The sequence below is a fragment of the Stegostoma tigrinum genome, chromosome 4 (genome assembly GCF_030684315.1).
Source record: "Stegostoma tigrinum isolate sSteTig4 chromosome 4, sSteTig4.hap1, whole genome shotgun sequence".
Classification (NCBI taxonomy): domain Eukaryota; kingdom Metazoa; phylum Chordata; class Chondrichthyes; order Orectolobiformes; family Stegostomatidae; genus Stegostoma; species Stegostoma tigrinum.
In genome coordinates, this window is record NC_081357.1 from 92033791 (window position 1) to 92049282 (window position 15492).

Here is a 15492-nt window from a genome sequence, read left to right on the forward strand (position 1 = left end):
GACACAGTGGAAAAAATCGAATTGGATTTCCAGAAGGCCTTTGATGAGGTGGCACAGAGGAAGTCATAAAATAAGTTGAGGCCATGATGTTAGGGGCAAAGTACTGGTCCTACAAAGAAAAGAAAACTGACTGGCAAAAGGCATAGAGTGGTGATAAGTGGTCTTTTTCAGGATGGCCACTAACCAGGTGGAGTTCTGCTGGGGTCAGTGTTGGGACCACAGTTACTCACGTTATACATCAATGGTGTGGATTGTTGCTAAGTTTTCGGGTGACACAAAGCTAGGTGGAGGGGCATATAGTAATGAGGAAGCGAGGCGGCTGCTGAAGGACTTGGACACAGGCAAAGAAGTAGCAGATGGAATACAATGTGGGAAATTGTGAGGTCATGCAATATTAAAGGAAGAAGAGACATAGACTATTTTCTAAATGGGAAAATGGCTTTGGAAATCTGAAGCACAAGGGACTTCAGAGTCCTAGTTCAGGATTCTCTTAAGGTTAAGATGCAGATATGGTTTGTAGTTAGGAAGGTAAATGCAATGTTAACATTCATTTCAAGAGGGCTAGAATACAGGAGCAGAGATGTGTTGCTGAGGCTGTATAGAATAGAATCACATATAGAATATTGAGAGCAGTTCTAGACCCCGTATTTAAGGAAGGATATGCTGGCATTGGAGGGGTCCAGAGGAGGTTTACAAGAATGATCCTGGGATGAAGGGCTTGTCATTTGAGGAGTTGTTGACGACTCTGGGTCTGTACTCAGTAGAGTCTGGAAGGAGATTTTGGGAGGGGGTTGGAATCGGGTTGAAACTTACAGAAGACTGAGAAGCCTGGAAAGAGTGGATGTGGAGATGATGTTTCCACTGGCAAATAAGTGTTGAACCCAAGGGTACAGCCTCAGAATAAGGAATGGTCCTTTAGAACTGAGATGAGGAGGAATTTTTTCAGCCAGAGGGTGGTTAATCTGTGAAACTCATTGCCGCAGAAGGCTGTGGAGCTAAATCATTGAGCACATTTAAGGCAGATAGGTAGGTTCTTGATTAGTAAGGGGATTGAGAATTGCAGGGAGAAGGCAGGAGAATGGAGAATGGAAACATACCAGCTACGCTTGAACGGCAGAGTAGACATGATGGGCCGAAGGGCCTAATTTTGCTCCTATTTCTTATGGTCTTAATTATCCATTTAAGTATGACGACCACATCACTGATTCAATACCAACTCAATTCCAAACTCCCCTGTTCCAAATTAATAGCCAGGAACGAGCGAGATGGGAGACAGGGGCAGTGGTGGTGATTAGCACATTTTACATGCCCTCTCAACTTCCTACTACTTAAAAGATATCAGTGCTGGCATTTAAACGGAGCCCTCTGTCCAGGTGATCTCAATGACCAGCTTTGATTCCTAGGGATAATGGGAACTGCAGATGCTGGAGAATCCAAGGTAACCGAGTGCGAAGCTGGATGAACACAGCAGGCTAAACAACATCTCAGGAGCATAAACGCTGACGTTTCGGGCCTAGACCCTTCATAGGGGGAGGGGGAGGCGGATAGGTCAGGTCAGGTCAGGTCAGTCCAGGGAAGATGGACAGGTCAGGAAGGCAGGATGAGGTAGTAGGTAGGAAATGGAGGTGCGGCTTCAGGTGGGAGGAAGGGGTGGGTGAGAGCAAGAACAAGTTAGGGAAGCGGAGACAGGCTGGGCTGGTTGCGAGATGCAGTGGGGGGAGGGGACGAACTGGGCTGGTTTTGGGATGCAGTGGGGGGAGGGGAGATTTTGAAGCTTGAGAAGTCCACATTGATACCATTGGGCTGCAGGGTTCCCAAGCGGAATATGAGTTGCTGTCCTTGCAACCTTCGGGTGGCATCATTGTGGCACCGCAGGAGGCCCAATGATGGACATGTCATCTGAGGAATGGGAGGGGTAGTTAAAATGGTTCGCAACTGCGAGGTGCAGTTGTTTATCGGCTCCGCTTGGTTTCCCCAATGTAGAGGTGGCCACACCGGGTACAATGGATACAGTATACCACATTGGTACATGTGCAGGTGAACATCTGCTTAATATGGAAGGTCATCTTGGGGCCTGGGATGGGGGTGAGGGAGGTGGTGTGGGGGCAAGTGTAGCACGAGCCTCAGGCCCTCCGCTTCTTCCTGTCCCTGCAGGCCTGACCAATCCCCCTCCAACACCCTCATCCGCCTAGCCGAACTAGTCCTCACCCTCAACAACTTCTCTTTCGCTTCCTCCCACTTCCTACAGACAAAGGGGGTTGCCATGGGTACCCGCATGGGCCCAAGCTATGCCTGCCTCTTTGTAGGTTACGTGGAACAGTCCCTCTTCCGCACCTACACAGGCCCCAACCCCCACCTCTTCCTCCGTTACATTGATGACTGTATCGGCGTCGCCTCTTGCTCGCCAGAGGAGCTCGAGCAGTTCATCCACTTCACCAACATCTTCCACCCCAACCTCAAGTTCACCTGGGCCATCTCCAACAGAACCCTCACCTTCCTGGACCTCTCAGTCTCCATCTCAGGTAACCAGCTAGAAACTGATGTCCATCTCAAGCCCACTGACTCCCACAGCTACCTAGGATACACCTTCTCCTACCCACCCTCCTGCAAAAATGTCATCTCCTATTCCCAATTCCTCTGCCTCTGCCACATCTGTTCCCAGGATGAGGCATTCCACTCCCACACATCCCAGATGTCCACATTCTTCAAGGACCGCAACTATCCTCCCCGCAGTGGTCAAGAATGCCGTTGACCGTGTCTCCCGCATTTCCTGCAACTCATCCCTCACACCCCACCGCCGACAGAACCACCCCAAGAGGATCTCCCTCGTTCTCATATACCACCCCACCAACCTCCGGATGCAACGCATCATCCTCCGACACTTCCGCCATCTACAATCCGACCCCACCACCCAAGACACTTTTCCATCCCCACCCTTGTCTGCCTTCCGGACAGACCACTCTCTCTGTGACTCCCTTGTCTGCTCCACACTGCCCTCCAACCCCACCACACCTGGCACCTTCCCCTGCAACCGCAGGAAGTGCTACACTTGCCCCCACACCTCCTCCCTCACCCCTATTCCAGGCCCCAAGATGACCTTCCATATTAAGCAGATGTTCACCTGCACATCTGCCAATGTGATATACTGTATCCACTGTACCCGGTGTGGCTTCCTCTACACTGGGGAAACCAATCAGAGGCTTGGGGGCCTCTATGCAGAACACCTCCGCTCGGTTCGCAATAAACAACTGCACCTTGCAGTCATGAACCATTTTAACTCCCCCTCCCATTCCTCAGATGACATGTCCACCCTGGGCCTCCTGCCGTGCCACAACGATGCCACCCGAAGGTTGCAGGAACAGCAACTCATATTCCGCTTGGGAACCCTGCAGCCCAATGGTATCAATGTGGACTTCACAAGCTTCAAAATCTCCCCTCCCCTCACTGCATCCCAAAACCAGCCCAGCTCATCCCCTCCCCCCACTGCATCCCAAAACCAGCCCAGACTGTTTCCGCTTCCCTAACCGGTTCTTCCTCTCACCCATCCCTTCCTCCCACCCCAAGCCGCACCCCCATCTACCTACTAACCTCATCCCGCCTCCTTGACCTGTCCATCTTCCCTCGACTGACCTATCCCCTCCCTACCTCCCCACCTATACTCTCCTCTCCACCTTCGGTCCGCCTCCCCCCCTCTCCCTATTTATTCCAGCTCCCTCTCCCCATCCCCCTCTCTGAAGGAGGGTCTAGGCCCGAAACGTCAGCTTTTGTGCTCCTGAGATGCTGTTTGGCCTGCTGTGTTCATCCAGCTTCACACTTTGTTATCTTGATTCCTAGGGAGTTGGGTAGGAATTCTGCGGGGCTCTTGGGTTCCTTTTCTTGTTCTCTATGTTTCCAGAAGGCTACATGCTTGCGTTAAAGGTGATGGAAGTGAGAAAGAAGAAGTGTGGAATCAGCATGATCTTGTCAAAGAGAAAGAAGGCAGCAGTAGGTTACTTCATGAGGCAATTCAGAGAATCACAAATATCACAATACAATTCAACACACAGCAAAGGAAGTCATCAGACAGCACATTCAACATCTCTGGTCGGTGTCAAGTGACAATGGTTCAGGGTCTCGCACGAGTTCAGGCTCTAAAGCAATCTCATGCAAATTTTTAAAATTCCAGAAGGGTTAGACAGGGTACATGCAGGAGTGATATTCTCGATGACCAGGCAGTCCAGAACTAGAAATAAGGATGTAGCATTGACTATGTAGGACCAAGACGAAGAGAAGTTTCTTCATCCAGAGAATGGTGAGCCTGTGGATTTCCCTGCCACAGCTTTGCAGAGTTTGAAGACTTTCAAGGAAGATGTATATATCTAGCTTTTAGGACTGAAGGGATCAAAGGGCATAGGAAAAAGCAGGAGCAGGATACCAAATTGAATGATCAGCAAATGGTGGAGCAAGTTCAAAACGGCAAAATAACATACTGCTGCTCCTCTATTTTATGTTTCTATGTTACTCAACTGCTACCCTGACTCTACACTTGCTTTAAAAGCTTAGCCTTCTTGAACAGCTGCCTATGCATGGCTATGCTGCTGGATATTTAACTATCAAACCACAGCAATCTGAATGCCTCAAAATGGGGCATTGTTTGGCTTCCCCCAACTATCTTGTGTTATGAGGGAGTCCATTTGATTTCAGTCTTGCTTCACATTTCTGCAGAAGCTGGGACAAGATTGCTGGCTAGAAATACCAAGGTCAGCCTGGCAGAAAAATATAGGAACAGAGTGGCAATTTGCCTGTCATTGCCACAGCTTGGAAATCTATTTCTGATTTTACTTCACATACGAAGCGACAACATTAAATCCAGATCTTACTACCACGATGGAAGAGCGGTAACCTACATCCATGCATTGGCCTTACCCTTTTGTGGGTGACAATGGTATAGGCTTGGTGAACAATGGTGGGCAATTGTTGTTACAATGACAGGTTGAAATCTCAAAATACTATGATTAATTTTAGCCCTCAATTCCAGGGGCAATAAATACAGGAATTTTATATTTTTCTCAGTAATATGCAAAGGCATCAAATTAGCCTCGAAAGTTGAATAAAGTCATTGCAATGACTAACAGTTTTTGTATAATCATCAGTACGAGGATGATTTGGGAGCCCCGATGAAAATTCAACCTGTAAAAAGGTTGATTATTATTGAACTCTGTACTGTCATTACCTTATCTGGATCCACTTTTCCTCTGATAAATTCTGATTTCCAGAACTGCAAGGCCTGCTCCAAGGTGAGGCCGATCCCTTTAAGGAAAAGTCCATACTGCATGCGGCCACCATGTCGAAGGTGATGGTTATCCCGAATGGCTTTGTGTAACTGACGCATACATGGTGGATAGGATTTTACAGCCAACTGCAACAAATCAAAATACATTCAAAATGGAAATATTGTTTCAAATGGAACAGTGCTTTCGGTATGTGATTCCAATATAAAAATAGAAGTATATTTTCTCATGTTGCTTTAAATGAACTTGACATTCTCTCATGCATCACTAGCATACAGCATTATTGTCTACACAACTTGGAGGCAGAAAAAATGAGGAACAGAAACAGAGAAAATACTTACACTGTCAATCTGTTCCAATGAAATCTTCCCAACATTCTTCTGAACACTATAGTTCTGTCCTACGTATGCATGGCTGCAAGGAAAAGGCTCATTAGAAACAGTTTGGACTTTGTTTTGTTCATAAAACGGCTGCCCACCGTCCAATAGTTTTGTGGGTTTGAGCAGTGGCCAGCTCGGCTATAGAGGAAGGATGATCTCAAAACCTTAACCTGTCCTGATTTAGTTGGTTGCAGTCTAGTTGCGAAAGGAACCACTCAGCAAACCAAATGGGGACTGAAGAAACAATGGCCCATTGCTCCCATTGCTATTCACCCAACTGCACTGTTCCCAGTTACTGAACAGTCTTTCTGCACTTACTGGTCTTGAAAAATGATAATGCAGGTTCAGTAATAAAGGACACCTGGTTTACCCTTTCCAATAAGAATTAATACTTTCTGAAGAGGAGAGAAAACTGCCAAAAAGGAACAAAGGATCTCATGAAAATTTTGCGCAAACCTCTCAGTTAAAGTTGATTTCCCAATGCTAGCATGAATTGCGCATTAAATTCAGACGATAAATATATTTTCAAGAGTAAATGCGTTTTTTATAAACGTTAGTGGAGGCATCAGCAAGGCCTTCTTCTGTAAGTGCCAGTCTCTATATTAAAATCATGGTACATTGGTTTTCATATTATTTAGGCTTAGTAGTGGAAAGATCCGAAGACGGATAAATCACTTGGACCTGACAGACTGCACCGCAAAGCTCTGAAGGAGATAGCTGAGGAGATTATAGAGGCATGGGTGGTGATCCTTCGGGAACCACTAGCTAAGGGATGGTGCCAGAGGACTGGAAAATGGCTAATGTAACCCTCTTGGTTAAGAGGGACGGAGGCAGAAGACAGGACATTATAGGCCCGTTAGTTTGATCTCAGTCATTGCTAAGATTTGAAAGTCTGTTATTAAGGATGAGATTGTGAAATATTTGAAAGCACACTCTGTAATAGGGCAGAGTCAGCATGGCTTTGTCAAAGGGAAGTCACGCCTGACAAATCTGTTCTAATTCTTCGAGAAGGTAACAAGCAAGTTAGAAAAAGGAGAATCAGTGGACATGATCTATTTTGGCCTTGTCAAGGTGCTGCACAGGATGCTGCTGAATAAAATAAGGGCCTATATAGCGTTAAATTGTATCTGAGGAAGGATGTCCCGGCATTGGAGGAGGAATTCAAGAATGATCCAGGAGAGGAAGGTTGCAATGTGAAGAGAGAATAACCTAACTCTGCTCCTATATCTTTTCGACCATAAGACCACAGGCCCAAAAATTGGGGATTCTAAGTTGATTCATAGAGAGAGAAATCAGACCTGACAGAAAATTAGCCGAACCAAATTATATAGCAGCCAGCAGCTATCGGCTACAGAGAAGAGTGGAAACCAAGGTCAGATAATCATAGAATCCCTACAGCATGGAAACAGGCCCTTCGGCCCAACAAGTCCACACCGAACCTCAGAGCATCCACCCAGACCCATCCCATCGACACATCCCTGAACATTACGGGCTATTTAGCATGGCCAATCCACCTACCCTGTGCATCTTTGGACTGTGGGAGGAAACCAGCGCACCCGGAAGAAACCCATGCAGACACGGGGAGAATGTGCAAACTCCACACAGACAGTCGCCCAAGGGTGGAATCACACCCGGGTCCCTGGTACTGTGAGGCAGCAGCGCTAACCACTGAGCCACCGTCACAAAGCTTCAGGAGAAACTAATTATAACCAGACCAAGAATTGCATATTGGAGGTCTGATGTCCTGACTTCCAGTTAGTGCCTAAGGAAACGCACTTTACATGGCAACAGTGAAGGGGTTGGCACAACCTTAATGGATGCTTTGAACCCTGCTCACGATCCCATAGGACAATGGCCATGGAACATTCAGCAAGGTCAGGAGTGACGGGAATAAATACAGATTCCGGGAACCTACTCACTCAGCGAAGACATCACCTGGCCCATTGGAGGGGAGGGCGGGGGGACAGCGCAAGGGGAGGGGAAGAGAGAGCACGAGCGCAACAGCAAGTGAGCACAAGAACAAGGACATCCTCCCAGATCCAACAGACCCATCTTCATGGTAGACAGTCAGCCCTACGTCAGAGAGTAAAGATATTCTAATGGCCCAGCATGGGTCACATCCAAACACATGGATCGTTACAGTTAATATCCTTTCTCAGATAGATAAAGCTGGATAATAAATAAATATCATGGGAATTTGGGAACTGCTCACATGGTGTTTTTAATAAGGAATATTTTGTTAATAAAAATAAAGTTGAACCACAAACCTAATTGTGTACCTTGCTGCTCCTGTCAGCGAAGTGCACATCGGTAAAGAGTTTTTAATATATAAACTGGTCAAAGTGTCCAAAGTACGAACAACAGTACCACTGTCGATGTTCAGGATACTTCCACAGAAGAAAGTTCTTTGAAACAGTGCAAGGAAGTTAAGAATAGAGAGGTCATGCCACCATAGACTGAAAATTTGAACAAAAATGTGCAGGAAGATCATAAATTAAGAGAGCACCATGCTCAAAACATGGCAAATGCTGTTCAAGGTAAACAAAGCAGCTATCCATTTTAATCAGCCAGTAGGATTAATAGACTATCACTTGATATGTACAAATCAAACATGTGGTTTACACTTTCAGCCACTAAGTCATGAACGCCCACTATCACCATCACAGATTTTTTTTTAAGCCAAGTGCTGCAAAGTGCTGAAAGATTCCCTTGTGCTTTTTGAGACTAATGTCACATTGTGCTCCGCTACCATTAAATCAGTTTACAGACAAGCAAGACTGATGATATCCTTTCTTTTCCCATTCAGGATGACACACTAACTACATCAACAGCACAAGGAAAACAAAGCAGCACGAAAGACATTAATGATCCCTCACTGCAATTACAAACTACCCATATACAAGCTGCTCTTGAATGCACCCCCCCACAAGAAAAAGGCACAGAACCAGCATTTGATGATTGCATGCCAACTTTAAGGCACCAGCATAATCCTTCCCAGTAAATAAGGAAGATGTGTTCCAGTGTTAATTAATTCACAACGTATCCTGAATTGATCCACATGACCATAATCTTCCTCAAACAGACAACCACATTTATTAACAAAAAGTGTGTAGCTGGATGAACACAGCAGGCCAAGCAGCATCTCAGGAGCACAAAAGCTGACGTTTCGGACCTAGACCCTTCATCAGAGTCTAGGCCCGAAACGTCAGCTTTTGTGGTCCTGAGATGCTGCTTGGCCTGCTGTGTTCATCCAGCTACACACTTTGTTATCTCGGATTCTCCAGCATCTGCAGTTCCCATTATCTCTAACCACACTTATTATGCAGGCGTCACCATGATTGTTCTTTGGTACGCAATTTCAAACTGCCTGTTACAAAACACTTACATTAACACTTTCCAATGTTAAGGCGAAGGAACAAAACATGACCTAGGTCAAAGCATTTTAAAATTTCATATGCACATCCACTTTATTTTTAAAAACAAAATCAAACCAACGCAAAAAGTTCATGTAACTTCACTTGCACTAGTCTCACTCTGTCTTAAGGGATTAATTAGACATACATTGCTGTTTCGGTATCCTGGTAGCTGTCCTTTTAGCGTAGCACACTCATTACAATTCTCAGAATGCCCCTCACATAGCTCTTGTAATTTTATGGGCAATGTTAAGCATCAAAAGGTTCAGATATCTGGTTTTGATTCCCTTTAGCAGTCCCAACAATCGTACAGACTAACTAATAAGACTGCTTCCAAAGTAGTCACGAGCAACAGGAGGCAACAATTCCTTGACCTTAGCAGTTGGAAATAATGAACACCCTGGCTGCTTTATTCTACGGCTACCTCAAAGCAACTTACTCAAGAGCTTGCAACTTCTCAGATTTTCTTGGAACAAGGAAGCAAGAATGCCCACAGAAGTGCAAACAGTTGCCCTAATGCTTTGTTTCCTGCACTCTTTGGCTTGTTGCTCTCATCATGAAAGGAATATGATATGATAGATTCAGATTGCTCGCTAAAAAGTGTCTCTTTTAATCAGATTTAATCATTTAAATCTAAGGCACTAGAAACAACACCAGCAAATCCTGTTGATATGAAGGCATTTCAGAGTCTCATCACACACTTACAGTTGAGACAAAAATCCTTTAATTACTTTCCCTTGTCAACATGAAGCAAGTCCCAGTTAGCTGGGAGTATTAAACTATTCACCAAGATGCACTAAAACACAAATGTATAACTTAAAGATCTGCCCTTTTATACCAGTATTATATGTTTAATTCTTGCCAAATTCAAAATTAGCTCACCCCACAAGCATTTCAAGCAGATAAAAAATATTCTGTCTGCTAGAAATCTGAAATTAAAAGTTGATTGACCTGTACCACTTTCAATTTAATACATTGACTATGCTGCTCACAGTGCAGCCTCCTGTCCAGCAGAGACCAAACACTTTTCAGAACATGTGATTAAGTGTGATCATGAGCTTCCAGATACCTGCCATTTCAATTCTGCACTTCCTGCATTCCCATTTGTATCTCATTTTACCTCGTTCAGGTGAAACTCATGGGGAGCTAGAGGAAAACCATCTCTTGAGACCGAGTTTAATAATTTCATTTTATAATCTTTGTTGCAACTTTTTCAGAAAGCAGCTGCTGTTAGAGTTTTTTTTAAAGATGCTCCTTAAAAGAAAAGGGAGGTGGAGACAGCTACAAGCATAGCAACAGTAAATTAGTTAAAATGGGGGAGTGCAAGAAGCTAGAACAGTAAGAGCACACTAAAAACTTGAACTGCTGGAGAAGGGCATAGAGATATGGAGGATCTGAGCCACAGCAGGTTTGAAACAGAGATGTGAATTTTAAAAGTGAGGCCTTATCAGCCTCAGAGTCAATGCAGTTCAGGGGAGATGTCAGAATGAGATGGGAGCGAGTAAACATTGGGCAACAAAGTTTCAACAACTACAAATGAATATAGGATGGAAAATGGGAAACCAGCCTGGAATGCACCTGAATAGTCAGTTCTAGAAATGACAAAAATCCATCAAGATCAGATTTAAAATTTACAATTAATTCAATGGAACAAGTGCCATTTGTGAAACAGAGTTCTGAACTTGATCACCATTGTATGTAGAAATGGTTCCTGCTTTAATTCTGGTATTCTGTGGATCCAATTTAGAAGTCATGTCCCAAGTCCTAGGCTCCCTAGCTAAAAAAAATTCCCTGATCTACTATGCCTGTTCCCATTAACATCTTGAAAGCTATGATCAAATTCCAGGGAAGAGAACATTAGTTTGATTGATCTCTCCTTTTAATATTATCCTTAGAGTCTGGTATCATTCTGCTAATCTGTTGTTGTATTTCTTCTAAAATCAACGTATCCTTCCTCAGGTGTAATGCCAACAACTGCTCAAGTTGTGTCTACCCAGAGCTTTGTATAACTGAAGCATGAGTTCTACTCCCCAACATTCTGTTCCTCTGCATATAAATGTCAACAAATACTTCATTTTTGATTAATTTCTGGACCTGCTCATGATATTTTAATGATCTAAATTGTGTCATGCGATTGCAATGTCAATCTGAGCTGCTGGAAATGGCACAGAAGGCCCTAGTTTCACTTCACTCAAGTATGGCAGATTTACCTGCTTTTCAATGTACCATCAGCTGAAATTTTCCATTCAAGTGCTGGACTCAGAAAGGAAATCTATACTAACCTTACCGAGCCTCCACGTAGAGGAAGTTGAAAGTGCACATTATAAGGGCCACTAAGGAGGACTTAGAAGACCACAACTGATGATAAATATTTGAAGGGAAATTATCAAGTTACAATCAAAATTAACCAAGTCACCAGGCCAAGATAGTATACATCTCAGATAAAAGGTCTTCAGAGAACATGTAGTATAAACATTGATTATACAAATTGCGTTAAAGAACTGGGGGATTAGCAATCCTCAAAGGGAAACACATAACAACTTGGATCTTCCTTCCAAGCTGGGCAAAATTCTTCCAATTACGGAAGAAAATAATTCAGTTACCTCAAACAAAAACAGATTATTTAAAATACTACCCTGTTTTATCTCTTAAACGTTAGCAATTCTCTCCAAAGATAATTTTAAGCTCTGTTCTACATATCTTTTGGTTTTTATAAATTTTTGTATATTCCATACAGGTATTCTCTTCCTGAAATAAATGCCAGAGATTTTCAAACATGTCAAAACAAAAAATAGTGCTTTTAGGGAGGGAGTTCCAGGATTTTGACCCAGTGAATGTGAAGAAATGCTGATATTGCTCCAAGTCAGGATGGCATGCAGTTGGGAGGGAAACTTGCAGACACTGAAGTCCACATGTATCTGTTATTTTTGTTCCCTGTTTATCCCTATCACCCTTCTTGAACAATGGAGCCATACTGACTGTCCTCCAATCCTCTAGCACCTCTCCTGTATGCAGAGAAGATTTGAAAATTAATTTCAGAGCCCCTGCCATCTCCTTCCTTGTCCCCTATAGCAGCCTGGAATATATTATCTGGGACCAGGGATTCATCTAATTTTAAAGTTTGCTAAAACTGCTAATTTTGCTTCTCTCTCAATGCTAATTTGTTCAAGAATCTCACAGTCCACTTCCCTGATTTATATACATTCATTAATGTTCCATCTAGCAAATTTAGCAAGAGTTTTGTTCATAAACTGAAAGTGAACATTGATCCCAGCTTCAATTTACTTACTAGACTTCCTCTTGAACTGTCATTTGAACTTTCATATCCAAGTTGACTTTCCTAGTACAGCACTGAGGGACTGAGTTAAAGTAAACATGAAAATAGGACCCCATCTTTCCTCCCAGGTTGATGTAAAAGATGCCATGAGACTATAATGAATAGGAGGTGTGGGGGGTGGCGGAATTTGTCCCAGCATTTGGCCAAAGTTATCTCTTAGCCAACATCATTGAAAAAAAACATTATCTGATGGTTGCTACATTACTGTTTATGGAAACTGGTCGCTGAAAATTAGCTGCGTTTTCTACAGCACAATGCTGACTATAGCTCAAAAAGTACCTCATTGGCTACAAAACATTTTAGGACACCAAGGCTGCCAAAGAAGGCTATATAAATGCAAGTCTTCCTTTTCCATCAGGACAAATACGGGAATCTGGTTTAGGAAGAGAATATTTTTCATCCTTGCAAGCATTGCCCTTCTAAAACAAAACAGTTTGCTGGCTACCTTACTTTCAAGTCTTGATTCATTGATTTCGTTAACATCTCTTTTGGTAGACAGATGCATTTAGAAGTCGTACTTTGGGAGTAACACCACTCCATCTCCCATCAGATTGCTGATGAGGTCTGTAATAACAATACAATGACCTACATCAATCATGCAAACAAGCAGTAAATTCTTAAGGGGTGTAAATTCCATCAGAACTACAAATATTAAATGGCCAAAATGAAGAAACACTAGATAGTAATACAAAATTAAGAAAATGTTTTTCTTTTTCATTCAAAAATCAATGCATTTTCATTTAAAAAATACATGGAGTATAATGAAGCAGGAAGTGATCTATTTTAGTAGATGGAAAAAATACCAATATGAAGAAACTGAAGCACAGATCCCAACATGACAACAAGGAAGGTAAATTTAAGACTAGGAATAGGTTTGGTATGAAACATGTAGAGGCGTTGCTACTTGTGAGGGAAACCAAATTGTAGGGTCATAAATATAAGACAGTCACTGATAAATTCAAATCACCAATAAATTCAGCAGATAGTTCAGGAGAAATGTGTTTGCCAGAGAGTTATGAAGATTGAGAACAAGGAATAGCTGAAGTGAAAGGCACATGAAGTCGAAGCTAGATAAGCCCAGAGGAGAAAGGAACAAATTATGCCAAGATTGAGAGATCAGGGAGGGGGGGTTGTAATGAGGATAATTATTGGCACAGACTAATCGGTTGAATGGCCTGTTTTTGTATTTGGCATTCCATGTAAATTGCTTTTCTGTGTACCTAAGGTAACAAAACACAGCATGTATGGCTAGGCAAATCATCCAACTTGTTCAGTCTAATAATTCAAGACTACGTTCAATAAGCACTCCACAACCACAGATAGAATAACATCGCAGTTTACAAAACAAAGCACCAACAATACATTCTACTATCTTCAAAGTGGAGGCTTTACCGCAGTATGTCCCTACTTCACAATGCTGGTCAGCATGCCTGAAAAAAGCTCTGAAGCACTGATAAAGGATGTGACACTGCAGCTGGGTAGCAGCTTTGTCATTTTTTTCCACTTTCTCAGGCAGTTGTCCTATTAGTTATTGATAAATTTACAGATTCTCCAGGTCAGGCACTGGAATACAAGGAGTTACTATGGTAACACATTTTATAAAAGCCTCTGAAACACAAGATCTCTGCTTGTACAGGTAGTCCAAATTTCCGTGAATTCAGTACTACAATGTTTACTGTCTAATGTGGTGGAAAATGCAGCTGAAAAATTTGTTGAAATACTGCAAGATTATTGTTTAGTTCAGCTGGTTAAAGCAAAATGTGAGGATCTTATTTTGGAAAAACCATTTAGTAGCAAACCTAACTTGGTTATCACAATTCGTAGTAGAACACTAGCAGAACACTGGAGAAAGCTTAATTGAAAAAGGAAGAACAGCAGTAATATAGAATGCAGCAACAGTTAAACAAAGGCACAGAAATAAACAAGATGGAGGTACTCACTCCTGTTGATGGATAGGGTGATGGAGGAATCAACTCAGCTCTGGGTTAGTTAGGATGCTGATGTTACACACAGGCTGGTCAGCCTTGGATGGATAAAAAACAGCATTACGAGAGTTTGCGTCAGTGTCAAGGACAATGGCTTTGGACTTCCAAATAGCTATTTCAAGAAATGGTGATTGATTAAAAGCGAACAAGCAGTCTCACAAAATGGTGGAGGCTAGAATAAGAATGACTATGAAACAGGGTGGCCAGCAACAGGTTTGGAGAGATAATGCTGTATCTGGAAGGATGCTATCAATCTACATGTGGAATCTGTCTTCAGTATATGATACAGAGAAACAACATTTAGCTGAGAGCCAGGGGCTATCAGGAGGGGGAGGTTGGTGGAGATGCCGTGGTGAGCTATGTCTAAAGCCGCAGGCAAGTCTAGAAGCAACAATACACCACTGATTACCTAAGTTGTCATTCAGACCTTTGATTCAGCCCATTTCAGCATTGTGCCAGAGGTGGAAATGAGAGCACAGAGACACAGTATACTTGGAGGTAAGGCAAAGATGAGCAAGGATCTGGCAGCAGCATAATCAAGAGCTTAGGAAACAAAACGTGAGTTGGAGATGGAGTGCAAGTTTGCAACGATACAGGGGCCACAGACAGTTTACTTGAGGTGCTGGATGAAACTGGCAAGTTTAAAAGGGGGAGGGGGGGAAACTCAGGTGATCAGGTTAGCTGAGAGCGCAGGAGTTGTGACATATAATCAAAACGTCGCAACAGGATAAGAGGGGAGATTCATAAGAAACGAATGAAAGATACATGATGAGAGCGAGGGTTGGGGGTGACGCCCAGAAGCAACTGATCTGATAGACATCTTGGTCACTTAAGGTTGTAACACTGATTTCCTCCCACTAACTTCAAGAGGTGCAGATGAAGGTTATAGCCGGCAGTCCAAAGAGCAGCAGGGCCTGCTGTGCATTTTAGCCATAACAACATCCCCAACTGAAATGAAATCATACCCGTGTAATACCCCTTTTTTGATTAACATGCTTTAAATTTCTGACTATGGGTCAATGTAAAATCAAGGTAGCAACCCAATATCTTTCATGTTGTGCAACCAATCAGCTAGCTAAGCAACACCTAAATCTGAAGCTTGAAATG

General features: G+C 43.2%; 1 protein-coding gene across 1 annotated transcript in view; it reads right to left on the reverse strand.

Moving 5' to 3' along the window:
- Positions 1-15492, reverse strand: part of prim2 (DNA primase subunit 2) — a 165049-nt gene that overhangs the window by 35825 nt on the left and 113732 nt on the right. The window contains exons 8-9 of the mRNA XM_048531973.2: positions 5612-5684; positions 5213-5398 (exon numbers count right to left, since the gene is read on the reverse strand). Of these exons, the coding sequence (XP_048387930.1) occupies positions 5213-5398; positions 5612-5684 (259 nt within the window). The remainder of the gene's footprint in view (positions 1-5212; positions 5399-5611; positions 5685-15492) is intronic.